At 44.1% G+C, this 27,679-nt stretch overlaps 1 protein-coding gene across 2 annotated transcripts in view; it reads left to right on the top strand.

Annotated features, from left to right (window-relative positions):
* Positions 1 to 3,144: 3,144 nt before the first annotated feature.
* SLCO5A1 (solute carrier organic anion transporter family member 5A1) overlaps positions 3,145 to 27,679 on the top strand; it is a 76,736-nt gene continuing 52,201 nt past the window's right edge. Inside the window, exons 1-2 of one of the 2 annotated variants that reach the window (XM_069959973.1) lie at positions 3,145 to 3,324; positions 10,687 to 12,102. In XM_069959973.1, the coding sequence (XP_069816074.1) occupies positions 11,130 to 12,102 (973 nt within the window). In that variant the 5' untranslated portion in view covers positions 3,145 to 3,324; positions 10,687 to 11,129. Of the gene's footprint in view, positions 3,325 to 3,844; positions 4,015 to 10,686; positions 12,103 to 27,679 lie in introns of those variants that run through there. The other variant, XM_069959974.1, reaches the window with a different exon arrangement.

The raw sequence follows: 27,679 nt of genomic DNA, 5'->3' as shown, positions 1-27,679 counted from the left end.
ATCAGGGACATGACTGGGGGGTTAACTAGGCCACCAGGGACATCACTGGGGGCTATAACTAGGCTACCAGGGACATGACTGGGAGGGGGGTAACTAGGCTTCCAGGGATATGACTGGGGGGGGGGGGAGGGCAGGGGAGGGTTTAACTAGGCTACCAGGGACATGACTGGGGGGGGGGGTTAACTAGGCTACCAGTGACATAACTTGGGGGGGGGGGGTTAACTAGGCTACCAGAGGCGTTAATTGGGGGGGGGGTTAACTAGGCTACCAGAGGCGTTAATTGGGGGGGGGGGGGTTAACTAGGAGGCATCACTGAGGGATTAATTAGACTACAAGGGGCATCACTGGGGTTAACTACAATAGCAGGGGCACTAGGGGAACAATACTTTGCCTTGCCCTGGGTGCTGCAAACACGCTACTAACTGCCGTGCACAGTATGCGGCCCTTGAATGATTAATGCCTGACTGGCCCTCGACATGGAAAAGGTTCCTCACCCCGCTTTAAATCTTCAGTGCAATACAGGTTAAGGCAAAACTCACACAGGTGGCGGTGAGGCAGAAGGTGAAGAGTGAAGAGAAGTTGAGGTAGAAGTAGCTTTACAGACGGCAGTGGGCTTATGGCTGGCCTGGGTTTGTGGGGCCCTGTCTATACTTCTTCAGCTGGGGTTTTAAGTAGACACACGGGGGGAGATTTATCAAAGGATGTAAAATCTCATTGAAAGCTGAGCTGTGATTGGTTGCTGTGGGAAGTTTGCACCAGTCTAAATTTTACACCCTTTGATAAATCTCGGCCATGGTTCCAAGGTACCTCCTGCAGCTTTGGTGCAGTGTTTCTTTGGAGTACCCCCTGCAGCTTTGTGCAGCTTTTCTTTGGAGTACCTCCTGCAGCTTGGTGCAGTGTGTGTGAAAGAAGCGACTCTCCAGCACGGACAGGGTGCTCCTTGGGTCCCCCTCAGCGTAGCCCATCGACTCTGGCACTAGCCTGACATGGATAGCAAGCTGTGACTTTGAAGAAAATGGTCCCAGACCCTCAGGCCAGGCCTGGGTGGAAACTGCAGCAGGAGCTTTGGCTCAGTCTTAGGGCCCTATTCCACGATTATCGTTCAGATTATCGTTAAATCGTTCAAATCTAAACGATAATCGTTCGGTTGAAATGCAGTAAAAGATTAACGACCGAACGAGAAATCGTTGATCGCTTTATAAGACCTGAACCTATTTTTCTAGTTGCTCGTTCGCAAAACGTTTGCAAATCGTTCGCATTGAATAAGATGTCATTCGGTCGTTCGCAGTAGATACGAACGCAATTGTGAAGAAATAGCAAAGAAAAAACAATCGCAAATATGATCATAAGTAACGATTATTGTTCCATGGAAATGAGTGAACATTTTCAGGTCTTTCGCAATAGCGTTCGTTTGAGATCGTTAATCGTTAACGATTATGCAAACGATAATTGTCAACACAGTCAACACAGACTGACAAAAGACCTCCCACCAGGAAATAGCTCCCTTTTATAGGGGTACCTAAGGCGCTCTTTGATTGGTGGGGATGCTGGAAACAGGAGAAAGAAGAAGTGTAATATGTGGAAAAAAAAGGGAAACACATCTGCACCTGTAATAGGATAACAGCATAACACATCTCCTTCAGCTGTGCATATACAAATGACTTTAACAAGAGACAGAGAGTGACACCTAGTGGGGAAACACATAACACCACCTTCATCCCCTACTAGTGAGATACCCAGGTAGAATAAAGCTTAGTGGAGCACTCATACTGGGACACTACATATACTCAATGGCCAACTGGTTATTGATTCCCACAAAATCAGCCCAAAATGAGAGAAAATGAAGATTTAAAGAAGAAAAGAAAGAGCTACTGGCAGCTGTAAATGGCTTTCTATGTAGAGGACTAGAGCATTTTCAGAGTTCTATATAGATCACACAGGGTCCCAGAAAATAAATTAAGCCGCCCTCACCTGGTGCCCAAAGGAGCAGCCTTTCCTGGTACAGGTACAGAGCAGTACAGGACATGTAGTATCACATTGTAATAGACAGCCCATCACCGCATGCACTTCAGTAATACTGGAATTTTCCCAGTAAAATGGCCATTTTTATTGGTCAGTCATCTAGTTATTCACATGTCTGTTTAAAATATTGTAACCTGAGGCCATTGTAAGTTGAGGAACTTACAATAAGGGACTTACAGTTGAGGGACTTACACTAAATTAAATTTGGCGTAATTCCGTGGCTGAAAGTTCCCTGCAGAATTCCGCCTAATTAACTCATATGGCTGCCTTGCATTGATTGGCTGAAGAAGGGAGCCGATCGGAGCAGCGGCGGCGGGGGGGGGGGGGGGGGGGGGGGCAGAGATCGGAGCGGATCAGCAACTCCTGTTATGGTCTGTCTCAGCTGTTGATTGGCTGAGCAGGCAAAGTCTTTTCCAATTCTAGAAGCACAGTGTATGTATCAGTGTATGTATCCCTTCAAGTGTGGCTTGAAAAGATTTTTTTTATTATATCTACCTGGTTTTGTTAGATTAAAGGGAATGTCCAGGAAAATAAATAGCTCAGGTAGGTGGTAAACATTAAAAAAAGCTATACTAGAGCTATAAAAAGTTATAAAATAGCTATACTGCTATAAAGTGAGGATGGTAAGTATAGCGTTTTTATGTTTACCACCTGCCTGAGCTATTTCTTTATTTTCCAGAACAATACCTTTAATCTAACAAAACCAGGTAGATTTAAAAAAAATAAATAAAATCTTTTCAAGCTACACTTGAAGAGATCTTTAAGGGATCTTTCAAAAAAATAATTCGTGGATTGTCTGGGGTCCTGATAAAACAATATGGCTATTACAAACAATAAAATGAGGATTCTATCTTTCAGTTCAGCAGGAATTGCTAGGAGCAGATCCCGATCCGCAGCCCCCCCACTCTCCAGGCGCCGGGGGTCCCTCCGCACTGTCAGATGTCACTCAGCTCTGAGCACCAGCGGTGGGCGGGGCCTCTCATAGCAGGTGGGGAGGGGTCGGGAGAGAACAGACGGACAATGGGAATGCGGCGCGCTGATTGGCTGACGGTCACCGCGCTCCTCTCTCTGATTGGCTGCCTGGGCTGCGCTTGCCCCTTGCATCCCACTAGAGCAGATTGCGAGGCAGAAGAGTGGATGTGTGGCCGGAGATAGCCCTTGTCCGGTGGGATAACGGGACCGGGGCCGGGGGCGCCGCATCCAGGCTCAGGGCTGCCGCTGCTTCCTCTGCCCATAGAAGCGCCTGTGCCCGGCGGAGCCCGCATGGTGACTGTGCACACACGGCGGACACTGGCTCGCACGGTGAGTAGTTCAGCTCTGCTACATCTCTGTTTTCTTCACTTACTTTGCCCCCTAACTCTATACTAAAGTGCACGTATTCTCCAGCGTGACTCCGCCATGGTAACGATCCGTCCCGTCCTGCCTCCCACTACTGTAAGTGAGGGGGATGAGACAAAGGCACGAGCTGAGGATGGGATTACATGGAGCAGGGAACAAAGGGGGCAATGCTGGCACTGGTGGGCTGTGCTGCCATGCAGCCCCTGATTGGGCACCTTATTGTACACAGGACAGATGGGGCATTCACTTTACACCATAGGGCTTAACCCTTGCATGGCTGCAGCTGGTCAGCCAGCTGTAGTACTGACATAGCAGAGCTGGGTGGGTTTCCTGCACAGCCGTCACAGCGTGTTCCCTAATACATTGTCACCTTATTGGGTTACTTTCTCCTTCTCGCTATGTCCTACCATGCCCCGACTCTCATCTCCATTGCACAACCTGCCAAAACACTTTATATGACCACCTTAGTCTTGAGGAAAGAGAAGATGGTCAGGGCTATTGAAGATCAACAGCAAAGTCAAGTCGTAGCCACGGCTTCCAGGAGATGGATGTTAGTACTGAGCCCTAGGCTTCCCTTACAATGAATGGCAGGCTCCCCATCACTCCCTATGACCCCAGTGACCCGTCATGCTCAGCCTTTAGCAGGACACTTAGGTGAGTTTTCTTCTGATCCGACATGGTCCATCTCAAGGAGAGCATAGACAACTAAGCACCTGTCCTTTTGTCTGCTGGGATGCCATAAGACATGGATGTTAGCCCGGAGAGCTATGTAATTCATAGACTTCTTTATTGTATTGTCCTTGGATTGAGAACAGATGGCCTTGGGTCATTGCCATGGATGTATACAAGAGACGGGCATTTTCTTACGGGGCATGCCAAGGAGACATGTTTATTTATTGCCGGCTCATTATCACCATGTCCTCTTTACCTCTGGCAGATGGGACATCACAGTCATCTTCTTGAGTTACTGTATAGGGTATGTTCACATGTGGAAGATACCTTGCAGATTTTCCCAATTAACTTTTATATGAAAGTCAAAATCTGCATCAGATCTGCAGGCTACCTGTCACATTCACACAGATACTAACCATGTAGTGTTTGACAGGCTGATTTTGTCATTTTAAAAAAGATGACCCCATTGACTTCAGTGGTAGACGGCAATTGCTTGAAAGACTGACTTATCCTGCCTTCAATGTGGTTATGCTCTGAAGGTCCCATTAAAGTCAATGGACGCTTCAGTGCTTCCCCTCCATGTGCTGGCTGTGGCTCAGATAAGGCAATGGCACGCTATCAAGGTTTTTGCCCTTGTGCACATACCCCCTACCTGGACACCAGCTTGGGATGGCATATCCTAGTCACATGCTTTATCAGTCATTGTGTTAGGGTATATTCAGATTTGGTGGCTATGCTGCAGATTTTTCCAGTTACCTTCAATAGGGAAGTCATAATCTGCAATGAGTCTGCCTTGCCCCCTGACATTCAAAGTAACGTGAGAAGAAGAACAGGTCTCCCTCCGTACAGACCATTGTATATAGCCGGGGCATTGTAAGAGCTTGTTTCCATTCATCCGGCATATTTCCCATCTGGTGTGCTGCATCATGAAATGCTTCATGGGGAACCCATGCTCGGATGGTCCATAGGTCCGGTGCCATACCCCACTATGGGATGTTGGGTACAAAAGATCCAGCTTGTTGCATCTGGCATTTCCATCTGGGATGGCACTGACGCACATAGGGGAATGTGTCCACTAGACCGTCCATTTTGGATTGCATATGAATATAATGTAACATCAGTCATCGTTAAAAACTCATATGCATTATGATGTCCTTGGAAGTAACTTTCCTATATGTGTAACCAGATCGTCATAGTAACCTACTGTATGGGAAAATACATATATGTTGACTCCTTTTAGTATCAGATATAGCGAGCAGCTATGGAAGTAATGCTAAGTGCTCTGGTGACAGATCAGAATTCCATAAGGCACCATCTCTCCCTGTAGATAAGCATACATAGCTAGAAGTGTTCTTATCCTTACATAGCTGCTATATATAGAGCCTTCCTATGCAGTACATGGTCTATTATAGAGCACATAGAGTGTGCTGTGTCAGCTTTACCCCAAACAGTGAGACACCCCAAATCCTTACTGACCCGGGATGTTACTTCAGGATTTCCTCCATGATGACAAGTTCCCTTTCATATAAACATATTTATTTTACCCTTCTTACATTTATATTTATACAATTACCAAAACATAACATGATATAGAGAGCGACACATAGTAAAAGTAGTGTGCATAGACCTATGGGAAAACTGTGCCCAATTTAGCCCTATATAGAGTAGATACACCCTCTGATATGGCCGCAGAGGAGATTACATTGTATAGTCATTGAGTGTGTGTGTATATATAAATATATATATATATACACACACAGTGGTACCTTGGTTTAAGAGTAACTTGGATTAAGAGCATTTTGGTTTAAGAACTCACAGTTTTTCAAAATTGTGACTTGGTTTAAGATCATTGAATTAGTAGGTGAGTTGTGAGTAGGCCAGCACTCCCAGATCATGAGGGTGAAGTTAAAACATAACTTTTAATTTACAAAAATTCATTAAAACCAATGCGTTTCACGCTACCGCACTTAATCATGGTCACATATGAGACTGAAAGAACCAGTGGGATTAAAAGCTAATGTGGACCAATCCACACTCCATACGTCATAACATGCAAATTAGTTAAATTAAGCAAATGTGGAGTTTACGTCACTGCATGCTAATATGGCTGGTGGACAACAAATACATGTAATATCAAAACATATTAATAAGTAAAGAATAATATAATAAACAATGCATAGATGAGTATCAAATACAAGGCTAATTGCACATAAACAGCATATACCGTGAAACGTGAACTGTGAATAGGACCTAATTCACACTAGAGTTGTGTCAAATTATCTGTAATGGAAAAGCAAGTCATTTTTGTAATTTAGACCATGTGGTATTCTAGTATCCAGTTTAAAAATGAGTTCTGCTTCCTTGTGTAAAAGTCTTCTCCTCCAGTCACCCCCACGTTGTGGCTTATGTACTTTCTTAATGCCGTAGCAGGTTAAGGAGCTGATGAGCTGAAGCCCGCACTCTTGCTAATGCTGAGGAGATGTTCTCCATTGCGGGTCTCCATAGCTCCATGCCTTTAAGAGCATTGCTTTGGTTTAAGAGCTCCCTGTACTGGGTGGGAGCGTGAGTGGAGGCGGGGCATGGTCTGCATAGCAGGGTCTACAGCACTGTACTCTGACCCAGGAAGTCTCCCCCACCTTCCAAATCATAGCAGATCCACTTCAGGCTGGGGGTTGCATCAGGGGACAGGACTGTGGAGGTAATCTCTACATAGCTGTAACCCCTCTCTCCCTGGATAGAGAGTGCTGTATGTATGGGCCCATATCTGCCCTGCTCATTTCTTCCTGCTCCCTGCAGTCTCTCTCAGCTCTTGTGTTTCCCATCCTCTCCATTACTGTACAGTAACTTATAATATCACATATTCTGCTGTTTCTAAATGTTTGTTTCATCTGTTTTACATGTTATTTAGAATAATAAATCATTATTTTTGGGGTGTGGAACCAATTATCTGCATTTCTATGATTTCTTATGGAAAATTTTGCTTTGGTGTAAGAGTGGATTTGCATTACAAGCGCGGTCCCGGAACGAGTTACGCTCGTAATCCAAGGCACCACTGTATTTATAAATGTTGCACAAAGATTTCATGGGTGAATAAACGTTACTTTTACAACCTTGTTTGTTGTTTACTGCCTTTAAACGGTTTTCTTCTACACTGATAGGTTAGGTTCCCACTATGGAAAAATATATGGAACATTATTTGCACAATGATGGACGATGTTATGAAAGACGGCCATCATTTTTACATGGTGTGATCCTAGTCACGCACTGTTGGATCAAGATGTTGGCAGCTCACTGTCTGCTCAGACTGTCAGAAACAGACTCCATGAGGATGGTATGAGGGCATGATATCCACAAGCCGCTGTTGTGCTTAAAGCCTATCACCATGCTGGGTGATTGCCCTTTGCTGGAGAACACCAGGATCAACAGATTCCACATTGGCGCCCTGTGCTCTTCATGAATAAGAGCAGGTTCACACTGAGCACTGAGAAAATTCTGCTGCCTAAAACATCCTCCAGCATGACTGGTTTTGCAGTGGGGCAGTAATGGTGTTGGGAGGCATTTCTCCAGCCTTTGGCTGTATCCATGTTTTCCAGGCAGCCTTAGGGCTGCATCCAACTTCTTCACTACCGGTAATCAAATGCTGCACGCTCGGGTTTAGATGAATCTGACCATGCTCGAAGTTCACTTCACTATAATACTCCTTGATTTTTTCAAATGTTATGCTGTGGTCTTGGGCTAAATTCAGGCCCCCCTATCATTCTGCAGTCAATACCCCTTAATGAAAAGACTAGTGAAAAGAAAATGTTTGAAATTTCTGCTAATTTAATCACAAGGAAAAACTAAAATATTTCATTGATTCAGATCCTTTCGTCTGCACTAGTAGTAGCCCCTTTGGCAGTGATACCAGCTTCTTGGATATGATGCCACAAGGTTTGCTCCCCACCCCTGGATTTGGGGATTTTTTGCCATTTTTTTTCTGTAGATCCTATCAAGCTCTCTCAGGTTGGATGGGGAGTGGACAGCCATTTTTAGGTCTCTCCAGAGATGTTCCTTTGGGTTAGAACATGAATCAGATCCTTATTCCCTCAACCCTTAGCAGGGTACGGAAAGACACCCCCTCATCATGATGATCAGGCTGCAGTGATGTTTGATATTTTGGAAGTTTTCCCTATCTGTATACAGGATCATTATTGCAACAGTTATAGCATTTAGGCTGATTTCACACACTGTAGTTTTTTGGAGAACTCCCACTGTAGTTTTTGTGCCAAAGCCAGATTGCTCCCTGGCCCAGTAAGACCGTTAGGAGCACTGGGGCTCCCGTTAAGAGCACTGCCCACCCCCATAGCACCGTTCTGTACCCCGTATTGGCGCTATGGGGGTGGGGCAATGCTCCTAGGTCTCATCGGGCCGTGGAACACACGACTAACTGCACTGAGGCGTCTCCTGTGCAATAGGGGCATATCAGCTCATAGGTCCCCTTTAAACTTCTGCTTCCTATTGGATCCACTTCTGGCCTTTTCTCAAAAACTGCTGTGTGTAAAACTAGCCATTTATTAGCCCACATATATACCAATAGTGTCACGATACATTAGGCTTCAGGAGAATGGGTTTAAAACCCTTACCAGGTGGTAAATGACTCCTTAAAAACTTGATTGATAGTTCATACCCAACCACCTGCTGTAAATGCAGTTGCGATACGGGCACATATTTTTCTTTGTGGTGGCAGTGCTCTAAGGTGTCGCCTTTTTTGGCCGAAGTATTCCCCCTTATCATTAATATTACAGGTTGCCATATAACTCCTTCACCTGAGGTATGTCTTCTCCTATGCTTGCCCAAAGCAATCCCATATTACATGAAGGCGCTGCTCCGCCTGCAGCTAGGCTAATATTGGCACCAACCTCTAAAACTAGACACCACCCTCTCAATACTAGTCGGATTGCATAAATTGATCAGAGCTATAGACTAGAAGACTTGTCGTACTGGGAGCATAGATCACATACGAAATTCTCCAAAATATGGTTCCCATGGGCTACACGTCGGAAATTTAATCCTACAGAGATGCCTACTCCGATATCATCACCAGATACCCCTTCTTTACATCCCTTAACCTGTTCTGCCCGGGCCTGGACTATGGGAGAGCTATGGTGTATTTTTACTGCTTTTATACTGCCTTAAGGGTATTTTGCCAAGACTTCAAGTAGATTTCACTGGGCGGCCTCGTCTTGAAGTTTTGCCCGTTACATAGATTCAATGATATTTGTCTGCCCAAAAAAATTGACATGTCAGTTCGTTAGGCGGACAGCAGAATCCCCTAGCAAATATCATTGAGACAATGGCAGGGGTGAAACTTCAAGCAGAGGTCGCCTGGTGGAAATTCCCTAGTGTGCACATATCCTTATACTGTATTTTTGGCACAGAGATGGTGCTCTGGTATGGTTGGAGTAGATGTATACTGTACTCCATTGTCCTCCTCTATTTATGGCAAATACCCATCTGTATACCCCCCTCCCCCCCTTGTTCCCTATACCTTTTGGTTTCCTGTTTTTGTTTCTCTTTTATAGAGTTATCACTTTCTAACAGACAAAATTGAACATCACCACTAGCATTTACTATGCTATAATTTATAGTGATCGATATGTCTGACTTCTACTTGACATAGTGATTGTTTGCTGCAAATTTGTACCAAATGATCTGTAAATGCTTTTGGTAACAGCATGTTCTTGTCTTTGTTTGTTCAATGAAAAGAAATGATAGAATGATAATCAGCCTTAGGTTGTAGGTTTTCATGAATTCTAATGTATGTAAAAAGGCCAAACGATTGGTTGGTACATGTCTGTGGGTATTGTTTTACCATGAGTTCATGTATAAATCGAAATGTTTTTTTCTGTGTGTGAAAAACCGATGCAGAATATAAGTTGACCAGGTGGATTCCCCTATATGGATAAACTCCAATGCTTTCTATGCAACTACGGCTTTGATAAATACAAATGATACGTTGTGTGAACGTGGCCTAGAGCTGTAAAATGAATGTAAAACTATGTTCTTCTACAGGCAAGTGTAATACATGCAAATCTTTGCTTCTCCATTATGAAAGCAAATTCCGGATTTGGATCCATAATACGGAAGTGTCACATGTGGGGAGCCTAAAGGGGTGATCCAGCGCTACAAAAACATGGCCACTTTCTTCCAGAGACAGCACCCCTCTTGTCCCCCGCTTGGGCGGGTTTTGCTGCTCAGTTCCATTGAAATGAAAGGAGCTTAATCGCAAGCCGAACCTGAACTGTAGACAAGAGTCGTGTTGTCTCTTAAAAAAAGTGGCCATGTTTTTATAGCACTAGATAAATCCTTTAAGTTTAAAGAGCCCAGAATCCTGTTGGAAAATACGGCCATAAAAATGCCCCCCTCCCCTGATTCTGTATTGGAAGGTGTTCCCCTTAGTTTTATTTACCTACCTTATTTGCTGTACTGTGGATTACCGGTTGCACTTGTCATGTGAAACTTTTCTCTTTGCGGATCATGTACTTCTTTTTAATAATTTTGTGAAATATAGAAGAGTTAGCACATATAGCACTTAAGATTCCCATAAGCCTCGGCCGGGTTTTGCTGACAGAAGCACAGCGCTGACCTTCTTTGCTTTTTCTCTCTGCATTACAGATCAGCACAATTGCCAGTGGAGACATTTACTGGAGACAATGGGGACGAAAGAACTGCTGTCTGTGGTGGAACCAGAGATGTGAAAGATGATGGGGATTGCAGAATGGCAACGTATTGTATCCCAGCCTGAGGCCTCATCTCTTCTAAAGCCTCTTCTTTGTTGATCAACATCTTATCCGGATGGAAGAGTTTACAGGAATTCAGCGCAGGGACAGCTGCTTGGCTGTTTTTCTGTTAATCCCGAGGACATCTATTCTAAAGACTATTAAGTTCATTATATCACCTTTATGGATAGTAGAAGCCCCGTGCGGGATCACTGCTGTTCTATAGGGAAGATAAGCCATGAAGTTCAGTGAAATGGTTTAGATGATGAAATTAATATTTCAATACATTTTTATATCATTTCACATTTTAGTCATTGTAACGAGGAATAGTTTTTGGCCATGGCCCTGGAAGATCCCAATCCGCAACTATTTAGCGTCACTTACCACTCTAGTGATGGTCGTCATGATGAAGAAGCAGAACCTATGGAGAAAAATGACACTTACAGGTCACTGAGTTTGCCTGTCCTAAATGGTTTTTGTAAGTCGCACCTTCAAGAACTCGACCCAACGGTGGTCAATACGTCACAGACGGCTGTTATTGGGAAAAAAAGTTTTTTACATAGTCAAAGAGAATCAAACTGGAAATGTGGTCATCACAGAACCATGTCATCTCAAAGCAGTGCACCTTCCTCTAGGATCTTTTCTTTTGCAGCGTCTGGATTTCTAAGTGCAGAGAGAGCAGAATGCAGCGGCACTCTCAACAATAAAAAAGGCATTTCTCCATCAGTAACACTCTCTACAATAAAAAGTAGCCGAGGCCTTGGCATAGCACTGACAGATTCTCGATGCTTTCTAGTCTGCATGTGTTTCTTGACTTTCATCCAGTCATTGATGGTGTCTGGTTACCTAAGTAGTGTGATAACAACCATTGAAAGAAGGTATAGTCTGAAGAGCTCCGAGTCTGGTCTTTTGGTGAGCTGTTTCGATATCGGCAGCCTTCTAGTGGTGGTTTTTATCAGTTATTTTGGTGGACGAGGACGTAGACCACGTTGGCTCGCCATAGGCGGCTTGTTTATCGCTGTTGGAGCAGCTCTGTTCTCCTTACCTCATTTTATTTCTCCACCATATCAAATTCAGGAGCTGAACTCTTCGGTTTCAAATGAAGGGTTGTGCACAAACGGCAACACGACCGCCAAAGATTCCTTAGAGTCCATGTGTCCCGGAGACTCAGGTGGAAAAGACCATTCTCTCTATGTAGCTTTATTCATCTGTGCTCAGATTCTCATTGGCATGGGATCCACTCCAATCTACACTCTGGGCCCAACCTACTTGGATGACAATGTTAAGAAGGACAATGCTTCACTTTACTTAGGTAAGTGTGTAAAGTGCTGGTTTCATTACGCTAGCCTTGACCATAATGGGACCTAAATTGAGGGAAGCATGAAAGTCACTTGAACCAGGGAGGCACAGTCAGAAGGTACACCTAGCCAGAAAAGTGTTATTTTACCTTTCTCTGGATCAAATTATTTGGTCTAAGTCAAGGCCCCCATACACCTTAGTCAAAAGTCAGTAAAACCTGCTGTTTTCGATGGGACTGGTTGACCGTCTTAAATTTATTGGGACAAACATTCACATATATATGAATTTATTGACATAGCTGTCTGCCAAACGAATCCATAGCCAAAAGCTATTGAAGATGCATGAGCACCTTAAAGATGTATTATGGGCAAACGGTGTTATTTTTTTTTAGTATACGACTGGGCATGGGCTGTTTTAACAAAAAACGTACCTACCTGGCTCCAGCGCCGTCGCTGTTCCGTCTATTGTTCAGCCACTTCTCGGTGCTGGGGCTGTCATGTTGCAGGCCCCTTCAGCCAATCAGCAGCTGCAGCGGAGTTTCCCCTTAGTTGCTGATTGGCTGGGCAGGCCTGCAACATCACAGCCCCAGCACCAAGAAGCGGCTGAACAGGGAACTGGCAGGATAGCCAATAGATTAGAGCTTTTTTTTTTTTTACATAAAGAGTCCTTTTTGGTAATTGAAGTAATTTACAAAGATATCAAACATCACATAAGCTATCACATGGATGGAAGAACAACAGTGTCCATTTAGGGTTTAAATGGCATGTGTTCATATATGTGTTACTATATAGTATATCTTGTTTCACTCTAATGATTTATGAATTGAAGAATGTGTCTCCTGGTTGAATTCTGTATAATGCACCAGATATCTCAATGTGTTATAGCTATTAAAGTGGAGTAGAAGAACCATGAAATATGTTGAGAGGTAGAAGGACCGTGAAATATGTTAAGAGGTAACTGGAGCCATGTAATGGCCACTTTTACATGTAGTATTTTGGTCAGTATCTGAAAGCCAAAACCCGGAGTGGGTCCAAAACATGGAGAGGTGAAAATCTTTCTGTTATGTTCTCCATTTATGTTCCACACCTGATTTTGGCTTACTGAAACTGTAAAATGTAGCCAATAGAAACATTTATTCTCATCTTGCTAGGGTATACCATAGCTTTATGATCAATTGGAAACAGAGCGAGAATGAATGGAGGTGAATGGAGAGGCTGCAGTTCTGGTTTGGCACTGCATCCCCTCCTGCATTAGGCCATGTTCACATGGTGTATGAGAACGGCTGTTCCGTGACCCGGCCGGGTCATGAAGCAGCCGGTCTCTAAAAAGATCTTTCCTGCCGCAGTGTTCTGATGCGGGCGCATCACCGCGCGCCCTCATCAGAACTCCTCACAGCACACAATGAAGCAAGCGGCCGGAGCCGCTCGCTTCTCTGTGTGAACTGACAGAGCAATCTGCAGCCGCTATTCACTGAATTGTGGCCACAGAACACTGACATGTCAGTTGTTTGCGTCGCCGTATGGGATCCCGGCCGGAGCATATACTATGTGTATACGCTCCGGCCGGGATCCTATAGAAGAGCATGGGGTGTTCCTAGGCGTACAAAGTACAGACTTTTACGCTGTGTGAACATAGCCTTATTCTGCGTTAATTGGTTATTTGGTGCTTCCAGCTCCAGTAATGTGGAAAAAGCAGTGACCGGGTGGAGCACCACACACGCTCTGTATCATTTTCATTATCACTGGGCACCTCAGAGGTCAAAACCAATCATAAAATAATAGAAAAGCTTTTCAATCCTATTAATTTACTTTAAGAAATTGAAAAAAACTATTTAAAGGGGTCTTTTCATCAACACAATTACTTTTTACATCAAAGCTGTGCTGATGCCATAATAGTGGAGTACTCATCCACCTCCTGACACCATCCCCCCCACCGTAAAAAAAACACACCAATCCTATACAGACACTTGGTCATTACAGACTAAAGGCCCAACAACAATCCTGAGAAAGAGAATCTTCATTAAGGCTTCTCGGGGTTAGTGGTCTTGTTTTCTGCCGTAAGGGCCAGTTCACACGGAGTAAAACTGGTGGAATTCTGCGGCGGAACTCTCTGTGGCGGAATTCCTCCAGCCTCTGTGTCATACTGGCAGTCTATGGGAGGCAGGGCTCCAGATGGCGACCAAAATGGTCGCCAATGCGACTGACATTTTGCAAATGGCGCCCAGATTTATTAATCTGGGCGCCATTTGCGACTGGCCCCGGCGGCGGCGCGCTGTCTCTTTAAGATGCGCGGCTGATGCGCGGCTGCCGGGGGTGTCCCGTCCTCTCCCCGGCAGCGCGGCGCATCAGTGAGCTGCCTGGGGCCCTGACTTCCGGCACAGGAAGCGCGCGTCAGAGACGCTTCCTGTGTCAGAAGTCACAGCCCCAGCGTACAGGGAGCTCACTGACGCGACGCGCTGCCGGGGATAGGACGGGACACCCCCGGCAGCCGCGCATCAGCCGGGGACAGCGTCCGAAGAAGAAGAGGATCGCCGGGGGAGCGGGTTGTCAGGTGAGTTTGTGTGTTTGTTTTTTTTAAATATTGCTTAGCATAGAGGAAAGGGGGGGGCTTTATAATGGGGGCAAGAGAAGGGGGGCATCTATAATGGGGGGAGAAGATGGGCCATCTTCAAGGGGGGGAGAGGGGGCCATCTATAAGGGGAGGGGGTATCTATAAGGGGGGGAGAAGAGGGGGCATCTATAATGGGGGGGGAGAGGGGGCATCTATAAGGGGAGGGGGTATCTATAAGGGGGGGAGAAGAGGGGGCATCTATAATGGGGGGGGAGAGGGGGCATCTATAAGGGGAGGGGGTATCTATAAGGGGGAAAGAAGAGGGGGCATCTATAATGGGGGGGAGAGGGGGCATCTATAAGGGGAGGGGGTATCTATAAGGGGGGGAGAAGAGGGGACATCTATAATGGGGGGGGGGGAGAGGGGGCATCTATAATGGGGGGGAGGTGGGGGCATCTATAATGGGGTGGAGGAGGGGGCATCTATAATGGGGGTAGAGGGGGTCATCTATAAGGGGAGGGGGCCATCTATAAGTGTAGGGCAAACTGGCTGCAGACACTGGGAGATAGATATATGCACAATTCTTATTATCAGGGCCCCTCAGGTGTCTGTATTGTAGGGGGTCACTTGCATTAGTCACTAGGTGAGAGATATATCTATTTATATACACATCTTGTGGGGGGTCACTATGGCTGCAGTCATAAGTCTAGCTCAGTATGTATAGACTGTTGCAAGCTTTTAAAGGGAACCGGTCTCCCCCGGTGACGGGGTGACAGGCTCCCAACCCCCGTTAGAACCCCCTATACTCACCTCATCGCGCCGGGTCCCGCTTCTGAAGATGGTCGGGTCACGGATATCTCAGCCGCTGCAACCTGACGCGCACACTGAGAGATGAGTCCAACGCTCATAGAGAATGACGGAGCGCTGGACTCTCCCGTCATTCTCTATGAGCGTTGGACTCATCTCTCAGCGCACGCCGGGCTGCAGCGGCTGAGATCTCCGTGACCCCGACCATCTTCAGAAGCGGGACCCGGCGCGATGAGGTGAGTATAGGGGGGTTGGGAGCCTGTCACCCCGGCACGGGGGTCGACAGGTTCCCTTTAAGTTCAAGTTCAGAAGAGTAGGCCTCATTAAAAGGCTAGCCAAGTGAAGCTGAAGTACTGAGTCAGACTGTATATGGTTGTCAAGTTGCAAGTTTCCATGTTGAACGTTTTCAAACTAAGAAAAGAAAGGATCTAAAGGAGGAGGATGCTGCCGTGGCCTCTGCACACAGTAAGTCCCATTTAACATAACATTAATTTTACATGGTTTAAAATGTTGGCGACCAAATATTCTATTTGGCGCCTAAATTTTTCAGGTTAGGAGCCAATGGCTCCCAGGTAAATTTTTTAGTCTGGAGCCCTGGGAGGGCTTGTGCGCCTCCTCTCTCCGCGCGGAAGAATTGACTTGTCAATTCTCTGAGCAGAGAGGCACGCAGAGGGGAGGCACGCAAGCCCTCCCATAGACTGCTAGTATGACACAGAGGCTGGCGGGATTCCGCGGCCCTAAATCCTTGATGGTTTTTTTTCTGCCTAAAGGGGCCATTTTATAGGTAAAATAGTTCAGTGTACAGTATTAGTAAGTGTACTCACTGTATATACTAACAGCAGCTCCCTGTGTACATCATAGACCTAAAATCAGACACTCCTCCTCCAGGTTCTGCTTTGTTACTCTGTGGTGATTCTGTATAAGATGGCCTACATGGACGAGCATGGGACCATGCCCCGCCCCCCAGTGTCCTACATAGGCATATACAGGCTCAGTAGTGGCCACTGGAGGCTGGACATGGTCACATGTTCCTTCGTGTCGGCCATCTTAAGGACAGAATCACCACAGAGCAGCCCAGCCTGGAAGAGGGGAGTCTGATTTTAGCTATATGAAGTACACAGGGAGTTGCTGTCAGTAAGTGCAGTGAGTACATATACTAAGGCCATGTTCACATGGTGTAAGACACTGGCCGTTCTGTGACCCGGCTGGGTAACAGAATGGCTGGTGTCAGAGAAGATCATCCCGGCTGGTACCGCAGTACCGACCGAATAATCTTCATTTCTGCTGAATTCGGATACAGGTGCGCCTGCATCCAAATTCACAGCTGCACACAATGGAGCGTGCAGCTGGAGCCGCAGGCTCCATTGTGTGAACTGACAGGTTCTGTTTTTCTGACAAATCAGTTTTTCGTGCGGCCGGATGGAATCCCGGACGGAGTGTATACTATGTGTATACGCTGTAGCCGGGATTTAGTTAATTGAAATGCAACGTATGTTTTGCATAAATCACGGCCGTTGTTGCAAATTGCAACAACGGCCTTGATTTATGTAAAACATACGTTGAGTGAATATGGCCTAATAATGTACACTGAACAATTTTACTATAAAGTGGCCAAAACCTTTAGAGGGTTTTTTAAAAGCATACTTTAGGCCAGAGTTAGGCCTATACTTTACAGTTTACATACGATATGGTTCTTTCAGGAACTTAAAACCATCTTTTGAGGACAGTTCATTACGCTGTCTGTGGTTGTGGTTAATATTGAGCAATGGTGTTTCTGCTCTGCAGTCTCACAGACAGGACTCCCAGGCAACTTTCAGTATCACCTCAGCAGGGGTCTGACTATTGACAACCCTGGTGATCAGCTGATTGAAGAGGCAGTAGTGCTCCGGTGAGCATCCTCGATCAGCTGATCAGCAGAGGTTCTTGGAGTCAGACCCCCTCTTTCTTATATTGATGACCAATCCTGAGTATGTCATCAATAAACTTTAACAAATTTCAAGATTAATACTATAACCGCTTCCATCATGAGGAATAGAAATCATTTCTTATTATAGCAGTGAGTAGTAGCAGGCTGGGGAGTATATATAGACTTTCTGTCACTGAGTTCATACCACATTCCCATCTCTCTCTATTTCATGACTTGATTTCATCAAGGGATTGGTAACAAGATAAACTAACACAAAACATAAGTAAAGAAATCACATTCTGCAGCTTTACACCCAGAATTCCTGGCTCCAGCCCTGAGCATTGGCACAGCCTTCTTCTACAGACTACAGAAATAAAAGTGCCACAAGTAACCGCTCTATGATGGTGACTATTCAGTCCTAAGAAACCTATGCAGAGTTAAAAGGAATGTGTCATCAGACAATTACCTGTTGATTAAAAAGGTTGTTCACCACAATTTTTTTTCTTTCAGTTCAGCTGGTGCCAGAGATTTGTAATTTATTTCAAATCTCAAATCTTCCAGTACTTATTAGCTGCTATATGTCCTGCAGGAAGTGGTGTATTCTTTCCAGTCTGACACAGTGCTTTCTGCTGCCACCTCTTCTACCACTTCGTGCAGGGCATACAGCAACTGATAAGTACTGAAAGACTTCAGATTTTTTTTAATAGAAATAAATTACAAATCTCTGGCTCTTTCCGGCACAAGTTGATTTGAAAGAATTTTTTTTTTTTTTGTAAACTCTCCTTTAAATCAAGCTTTTATCTTAAACCCATTTTTCAAGAATTTTTGGTGATGTTTTTTGATCTTTCCATTTTATGATCTACGTTACAAAATAATCCTTAGGCTACGTTCACACTACGTATATTTCAGTCAGTATTGCAACCAAAACCAGGAGTGGATTAAAAACACAGAAAGGATCTGTTCACACAATGATGAAATTGAGTGGATGGCTGCCATATAACAGTAAATAACTGCCATTATTTCAATATAACAGCCGTTGTTTTAAAATAACAGCAAATATTTTCCATTAAATGGCGGCCATCCACTCAATTTCAATATTGTGTGAACAGATCCTTTCTGTGTTTTTAATCCACTCCTGGTTTTGGTTGCAATACTGACTGAAATATACATATACTTACTGAAATATACGTAGTGTGAACGCAGCCTAAAAGCGTAACTGTCATTTCAGGGCCATTTTTTTGAAAACATTAAATATCAACAGTTCAAGCGATTTTTAAGAAACTCTGTAATAGGTTTTATGTACTAAAAGAGTTTCCTTCTGGACTGAAAAAGCAATCTCCCAGCCTCCCCCCTCACTGCAGATAAAGCAGGATTTCTGTCTCCATTATGTGGCTATGGAGAGGGGAGGGGCTGTTAGGAGTGACTGAGCACGGAGCAGTCCTGCACAGCACAACACCCTGCAATCTTCTCTCAGTAAGTTCATAGATAAGCACTGACCTTTCTGAAACTTGAATCCTGCGTTTTAGTTGCCCAGAGAGTCTACAAACAGCTGACCTTCATGTCACCTCTTCCTGCTCCCTCATCTCCCTCAGCCCCTCCCCCCTTCATAGGCTTACAATGGAGAGAGCAGAACCCGTCTTCACTGGCTTCTCTGTAATGAAGACGTGTTTGCCTGATAATGCACAGATAAGAAGTCAGGGGGGAGGCTGGGAGATTGCTTTTTGAGTACAGAAGGAGGCTTTTTTTGGCTGATAAAACCTATTACAGAGTTTCTTAAAATCGCTTATACTACTGATTTCTGCAATAAAAAAAAAAAATGACAGTTAAGCTTTAAATCTTGCAGTTTTCAGTCTGACCATTAGGCCTAATATCATGCTGCACTGGTCCCCTGGTCTCCGGCCGCTCACATCTCAGATGGGACTTGTGACGTTGGCAGGGCCTCTCAGTCGTTCATCAGCAGAGGCGGGGCATTGCCATAGTCCCTGAATGGCTGAGCGGCCTGCCAACACCACGTCTTAAGTCCTGTCTAAAACGTGGGCAGCCGGAGACCGCAGCAGCATGATGCAGGCCCCAGTGCTGGAGCCGGGGATTTAAGTGGACATCATTGTCTTCATCCACCCCCTCCCTGGCGATACTGAAAAAGTGCCTCCCACCCGGAGTACCCCTTTAAGCTGACACTTTCTGTCCTGTAAATATAACCTTTTAGCAGTACCCTACTTATCTTCACATACAGGGACAGGTGACACCAGTATATAGATCAACACCATACACATTAGTTGAAGCTCAGCGCTCAGCCTCCCCTCCATGTGAATGGGGTACCCTTCTATCTGTTGTGTTTATGTATTTTGGGCTTGCCATAAAGCGTATTTCTAAATGCAGTTAACAGGTCAGGGATGATGGCTGCCCCAAAGTAATGCACAAATATTGAGAGTCAGAAATAGAAACAAGTTAGAAAAAAGAACATGGTCCGGTATGTGTCTCTACCTAGCCCAAATGTCTCTTATATAGGACTTGTAACTGGAGAATACAGGTTTCAGAGAGTTCTTTAAAAGGTGCAATTTAATAAAAATCTTATTAGACCGTCTGTTCTGCTATTTATAATCCAAGGCACTTGGGAATTTGCAGGCACTTGTCCGATGGTGTATCTTATACAAATCACATATCCTGTGCCATTCATTTTTAGCTTCAGAAATAGCCTTAAAGGAAGTCAAATATCACATTTCCTTTGTTCTTTCTTGACATCCATTTGATACATCACATTAGCCCAAGCACATTGATCCAGAATTCTTAAGATTCTGGCATAAAAGCGTCAGCAAGGTCATGTGCCGGGGATGCAGGGATTAGTGAAAATATGAATTATAAAGATATCACATGAAAGTCTGGTGGTTGGAGAAAACCAATATTAGAGTAAATAAGATTACGCCAAGAAAATCTATTATATTGTAATAAAACCGTTCTAAGGATATGTCATTCAGATTCCTGTATTCCTGTGTTACAGCAAACAGTAGTGTAAGGTTGTGCATACTCTGCATCTCTGCATCTGGCAGTGTCCATTTAAGCCAGGGGAGTCAAACTCGTCAGCTGTTCCTGAACTACAACTCCCATAATGCCTGGGAAGCAAAAGCCAAAGTTTTAGCTGTTTAGGTATAATGGGAATTGTAGTTTTGCAACAGCGGGAGGGATGCAGCTTGACACCTGTGATGTACAGTAAGATATATGTCAGATGATTCCCTGGTGTATATATCCCTGACATATACCTATAACCGATTCCACTTAGGATATGTTCTATCAGCTAAATATTTGTAAGAAAGCCACCAGATACAAAATGTATTCTGATTATACCCCACCTTTCTTATGGCGTGCCATAGAGTTCAATAGACCGAACTATAGGGGAATTTATCATCTGTATCTATTTGAAAGGTGAACTGTGCAACCATGTGCTTAACTCATTCCAACTGAGAACAGGGGTTTGGCTTCATTGTAAGTCTATGGGGCACATTTATTAATGTGTGGCTTTTTTTTTTTTTTTTTTTTGCACTGTACTAATTTAAAATTCCCCCAGTTTGGCGCCATTGTATTTATCAAGAGGCGCACACCTGTAGATAAATCCAATGTAGTGGAGGCTGCTGCACAACAGGCTAAACATTTTTATCCTGTTTTTTTTTCCGCTGATCTGTTTGCAAATATTAATAGATTTTGACCTTCTCTGCCCATATGGCGCACAAGGTGCAAAAAAAGCGCACAGTTTTTGCGCACAGGGGTCCTTGTGCAAAAAACACTAGGTGCAGACCTTCATAAATGTGCCCCTATAAGTCTAGAACCCAACTCCCCCTATCAGTCAACTGGTGGGGCAGGGGGGGGGGTACAGGTGTGGCGGTGCACCTGTCCTCACTATAAACCATGATCACAGCAATGACCGGAGACTGCATGTGATCTATGCTGACATGCCCCTTTTTTGGGCAGAATTGAAAAGTGTTTAGAGTGTGTCAGTATTTTTCAATTTTTTCTGTGGAGTATAATTTTGAGAAAATCGTCTAAAACCCAATTCACTCATTAGCTTGCGCAGTTTACCACAAGAAAATGATGTCATAAACAAATACATTCCGGCCACTATCGGTTTTTGACTGTGTTTGGTCCGCATCACTATAATATATATCTATGGAGTAGAATAGCATAGTCTACAGCTTGTAGCCACATACAGTCTATGGTAGGCTAGTCAACTCTACGGACATGCTGCGGACAAAAAGCTTGATATATATGTATGTATGTATGTATATATATATATATATATATATATATATATATATATATATATATACACACACACACACTACCGGTCAAAAGTTTGGGGTCACCCAAACAATTTTGTGTTTTCCATGAAAAGTCTCACCTCTTCACCACCATACGTTGTGAAATGAATAGAAAATAGAGTCAAGACATTAACAAGGTAAGAAATAATGATTTGTATTTGAAATAACATTGTTTTTACATCAAACTTTGCTTTCTTCAAAAGAATCCACCTTTTGCAGCAATTCCAGCATTGCACACCTTTGGCATTCTAGCTGTTAATCTGTTGAGGTAAGCTGTAAATATTGCACCCCACGCTTCTAGAAGCAGCTCCCACAAGTTGGATTGGTTGGATGGGCACTTCTGGCGTACCATACGGTCAAGCTGCTCCCACAACAGCTCAATGGGGTTCAGATCTGGTGACTGCGCTTGCCCCTCCATTACCGATAGAATACCAGCTGCCTGCTTCTGCTGTAAATAGTTCTTGCACAATTTGGAGGTGTGTTTAGGGTCATTGTCCTGTTGTAGGATGAAATTGGCTCCAAGTGCTGTCCACTGGGTATGGCATGGCGTTGCAAAATTGAGTGATAGCCTTCCTTATTCAGAATCCCTTTTACCCTGTACAAATCTTCCACCTTACCAGCACCAAAGCAACCCCAGACCATCACATTACCTCCACCATGCTTATCAGATGGAGTCAGGCATTCTTCCAGCATCTTTTCATTTGTTCTGCGTCTCACAAACGTTCTTCTTTGTGATCCAAACACCTCAAACTTGGATTCATCCGTCCACAACACTTTTTTTCCAGTATTCCTCTGTCCAATGTCTTGTGTTCTTTTGCCCATCTTAATCTTTTTCTTTCATTGGCCAGTCTCAGATATGGCTTTTTCTTTGCCACTCTACCCTGAAGCCCAAAATCCCGCAGCCGCCTCTTCACTGTAGATGTTGACACTGGTGTTTTGCGGGTACTATTTAATGAAGATGCCAGTTGGGGACCTGTGAGGCGTCTGTTTCTCAAACTGGAGACTCTAATGTGCTTATCTTCTTGCTTTGTGCAACGCAGCCTCCCACTTCTTTTTCTACTCTGGTTAGAGCCTGTTTGTGCTATCCTCTGAAGGGAGTAGCCTTCATTTCTAAGAACAAGAATAGACTGTCGAGTTTCAGATGAAAGTTCTCTTTTTCTGGCCATTTTGAGAGTTTAATTGACCCCACAAATGTGATGCTCCAGAAACACAATCTGCTCAAAGGAAGGTCAGTTTTGTAGCTTCTGTAACGAGCTAGATTGTTTTAAGATGTGTGAACATGATTGCACAAGGGTTTTCTAATCATCAATTAGCCTTCTGAGCCAATGAGCAAACACATTGTACCATTAGAACACTGGAGTGATAGTTGCTGGAAATGGGCCTCTATACACCTATGTAGATATTGCACCAAAAACCAGACATTTGCAGCTAGAATAGTCATTTACCACATGCAATGTATAGAGTATTTGTTAAAAGTTAGTACTAGTTTAAAGTTATCTTCATTGAAAAGTACAGTGCTTTTCCTTCAAAAATAAGGACATTTCAATGTGACCCCAAACTTCTGAACGGTAGTGTATGTGTATATATATATAATAATGTTTCCACTGTAGTATACAGCTATATGGAATAACACAGCTGTTTGTACTATTCCATTATCCTATTGTATGCCACTGGAATGTTTTATTGGCTACTGCGAGTAATTGGTAATGGACATATAGTACAATAAAACAGTCAATTATTGGAAATTAGAAGGAAATTATTCTGCTGTTTGCCGACACCTTACAATATATCTTTACCGACCAGCGTCCCGTTAGTAAAAATATCGGATTGCTAATTGCATTATGGGCCAATATAACCTGTATATGGTCAGCTTTACTAGGCTCTGACATGATATATGAAGGTGTTAATTGGGACGTTTGCCTCCCTGGGATGCATAGCGATTGCCTTGGAGCTCCAGCGCTGGAGTGCTGACCTGCAGTGAATATTTTCCATTTTTGCCGGCATCTTACATTGAGCAGGTTTGATGAGTCAGATCAGCATTTTGACTGCTCTTGAAAGTGGTAGCCTAGAAATGAAAAGCCCTGGAGGATTCAAGCTGATGCCGCTAGTCACGCTATGGCCTTTGCTGTGCCTGACGTTCTGCACTCCACTCCATCTGTATTAATAGGGTTTCTTTGGCTACTATGCGCCTCTTGTTTTGTCCGACTATTGTATGCGTGCCTTTTATATCTCTGTTTTAGTTATTGCTCGGCCTATCTGAAACAAACACAGTAAGAGGTGTACGCTCCGTATTTATTTGTAAAGGGATGTAGTATTCAATATGATGTTTGAGTTAGAAGGAACTGTGTTCTGTATTGTTACTGTGGTGTCTTGGCTCGCAGGCTGATGTCAGACTAGCAGTATGAGGCATGTGTGGGTGAGAAGCAAGCGAGTGAAAATAGATTATTTTGCTCTTGTTCTGCTTCCCACAGATGAGTCCTACCCGGCAGTCTGCAAGAATAAAATTAGTTAATATTGCCTTTCCTGCCAAAATTAAAGTGAGAGACCTGTATACTGTACTGCATGGAATTCAGCAGTCAATAGAAAACATATTACATTTTAAGGATCTTCCTCCTACACATGGGGAGATGACTGAGGTGTCTGCATCACTGTTATTCATCAAATCCAATCTAAAAAATTCATTAGAAAGAGTCAGATGTACTAATATCTGTGCAGAACACTGCCGGCGTGCTTCGAATCTATGGATGAGCCATACAAATCAAGTTGGTCTTTTCATAACACATATCTGCTTGCTGTAATATAGGGGGGTTTGACTCTTTATCATGGTCACCGTAACCAGACCTTCCACAGTACCTGGATTTCTTAGAATAAAGGGGTTTTCTAGGAAAAATGTACTGACATCCAGCACCCGCACCATTTTGTGTTGCACTACATGGTGAACGGATTTTATCTCCATTGAGGCCATGTTCACACTACGTACGTTCTGTAGTAATCACGGCCGTTGTTGCCGATTTGCAACAACGGCTATGATTACTACAGAATTTATGTAGTGCTGCCCTCTATGGAATCTCAGCCGGAGTGTATACACAAACGGGAGGATTTACGAATCGTACGCCAGAGAGAAGGTGCAGATTCGCCCCTTCTCCCTGGCGTATGCCTCCCGCTCACCCAATGGGTGGGCTGGCAGAGCTTGCGGGGGCGTGATAAGGCGGGAAGGAGTCGTGGCCTTATCCCGCACCTCATTTATCATGATTTATGCCTGCTCACAGGTGTAAATCATGATCAAAATCTATACCTGCTGGAAGCAGGTGTAGATTTCGTACGTCAGGTGCAGATTCGGGAGCCCGGCCGGCCAGATTCACTAAGAGGTGGCTGGGATGATCTTCTCTGACACCGGCCGTTCTGTTACCCGGTATCTTACACCATGTGAACATGGCCTGATTGTGTAGCGTTGACAATGTGTAACTGCAGTGCAGCTCCTATTCACTTAGACGGGACCAGAGCTGCAGTTTCAGGTCGCCACCTCTACATAAAAGCTGAGACAAACTCTGTTCACTGTCTGTTGCACCGCCAAGCAGCTGATCGGTGCGGTCCCACTATTCAATTACTGATGAGCTGTCCAGTGGTAGCTCCTCAGTACATTTTGCACCAAAAAACCTTTTAAGGGCCCGTTCACATTGAGTAAAAGAGGTGGAAATTCCAAGCAGAATCCCCATTGCGGACTCCGCTCGGAATCTCACCTTCCTCAGTTTCTCAATGTAATGTGTTGTGCGTCTCCCCTCTCCGCTCAAAGAATTGACATGTCCTTAATAATCCACTCTTAGGGCCCTATTACACAGGCTGATTATCGTGTGAAATATCTTTGTATTGTTTGAATTTAAGCGATAATCTTTACGTGTGTAAGCAGGCAACAATCAAATGACTGACAAAAATTTGTTCCTGTGTCATTGATCGATCTTTTGAGCTGACCATAAAATCATTGCTAGTCCTTCTCAAAATCCCTGATTTTCGATCATTTAACGTTAATAGACGAAAAAGAAAAATTGCTAAAAGTGTTGGCAAGGTGATTTTAGTGCTCTCCCTGCTGTTATTGAGCCTCTCAGATGGTGACCAGCTATTTCTCATTTCCTCCATTTTTCTCCATTTCAGGGGGCGAGACCAGGACTGAGCTGTTTGCCAGTAGTACTCCCATAGTACTCCTCTGGTTGCTTGGCCAATCACAGCGCAGCTCAACCCTTAGTCCTTACTGCTATTCCATGGTGAGGGCAAACTGCAGTCTATTTGGCGTGATTTAAAATTACACCGATGTAGATGGCATGTGGGCGGAGAATTGTTAATGCACAGTTTGCATGTTTCTGTGTAAGCAGCAATGAAGGGGTTACACTAAGCACTTATCCAAGTCTAAGTTCTTTCTCTGTCTGTGACCCCACTGACAATAAGCCACCAATAAAAAGAAGTCTGAGAAAAGCCCTTTATTATAGTCCATTCCTCGGATGACAAGCACTGGCCACCTGTGACATTTTTGTGCTCATTGTATCACACAATGGTATACTGCATTGAGACTTTACTAGGCCACAAGATCAGGGCCATAGACTTCTGTCACGTATAACTTTACTATGGACATTGCGTGATTTGCTTACTTTCTTTCAAATAGTTGCCTTAACAGTGTCATCTTCTGTATATACTGTATTATTATGTTTTGTCTTCTTGGAAAACCGTAATAAGAGTTAAAATTAAATAATATAGTCCATTTCAGCAGAACCGCAGAAGATCTGAGTATTTTGGCCATACTATGAAAACAAACGTGCGGGTTCATGGCAGCCGTCCTAAAGAGGTCTTTCTTATTAGGATATCTACTGCAGCTGCAGTATAACCAAACCATAATAGCAGAGCTGGGGAGATAGGGCAGTCTCTGAATCCCCCAGGGTAAGTCCACGTTCTTGCCTTGTGCCGTATTCCCTTGCAGATTTTTTCAGCACACAAAATTCTGCAGCAATTTCGACTTTCGTCAATTTATCGTTCCCTTTTGTGAATCACTGGAACCAGAGGGAGACCAATGGTCACGTATATAATGGATGACGTTGTGTTTCACGTATCATGTGTAATGAATTTCCATCTAGTGAAAGTAATTGACTTATTCTGTGCTGCTCACAGCAGGAAATCTCTCCTGGGGATACTCCGTGTGAATCTGATGTGCCTTATCAGTACGTTTCCAGCAGTAGTTCTTCATGGGGATACAGAATGTCAGACATGCAGAATCCACATTTTCCTTAATTGAGAAGAGAAAAGCTGTGGCGCAAATTTCCCAAGTGTTTTATGAATAAGTCAGTCCATACGTTACAAGCCAAGCAGATTGTCATTATCACATGACTGTTTTTTTTTTAAAGGCCAAAGGTAATGCGGAGACGTTGGACGGCTGCACGTGGACTCGTCATTCTTTCTGCAAGTAATGTAATCCCCAGATAATCCATTTAAAAGACAAAGCGATTGTGTCACCCTCTTCGAAATATAATGGATTTAGTGGAAAAGTGGGACATTATTCAGGATGGAGAAGGAACCTGGCGATCACAGGGCAGGACCTGTCGGGTGTCTAAGAAAAGAGACTCAGGAGCAGGAATCATAGGTTGGACATAAACGGGCCAACAAATACAGCTAACTGCATTATATAAAAAACTGTGAACACAAAGTAATATGTATAAGTCGGGTGGAAGTGTTTTAGCTGCTAAAAACCTTTTTTTCATCCCCTGTAGAAATATTGCCCCAGTTTTATACTTTATACTTTTATGGTTCTTGTTGGAAGGTCTTATTTTGGGCATATACAACTTTTATATGTTGCTTGGGCCACTATAAAAATAAAAGACATGGATCCCCCAAAGGTCCCTCTATGATGTCATCAGGTCCCCAATCTGCTTCCTACTTATGGGATTGCCTTACTTCAGCAGGAACTGCCTGCCCAGTCAGTCACTAGCTAAAGCGGGGTCCCACCTAACCTACTGATTTCCCAAATATGTATGAGG

The sequence above is a fragment of the Dendropsophus ebraccatus genome, chromosome 2 (genome assembly GCF_027789765.1).
Source record: "Dendropsophus ebraccatus isolate aDenEbr1 chromosome 2, aDenEbr1.pat, whole genome shotgun sequence".
Classification (NCBI taxonomy): Eukaryota; Metazoa; Chordata; class Amphibia; order Anura; family Hylidae; genus Dendropsophus; species Dendropsophus ebraccatus.
This window is presented reverse-complemented; position numbering and strand designations above follow the sequence as displayed.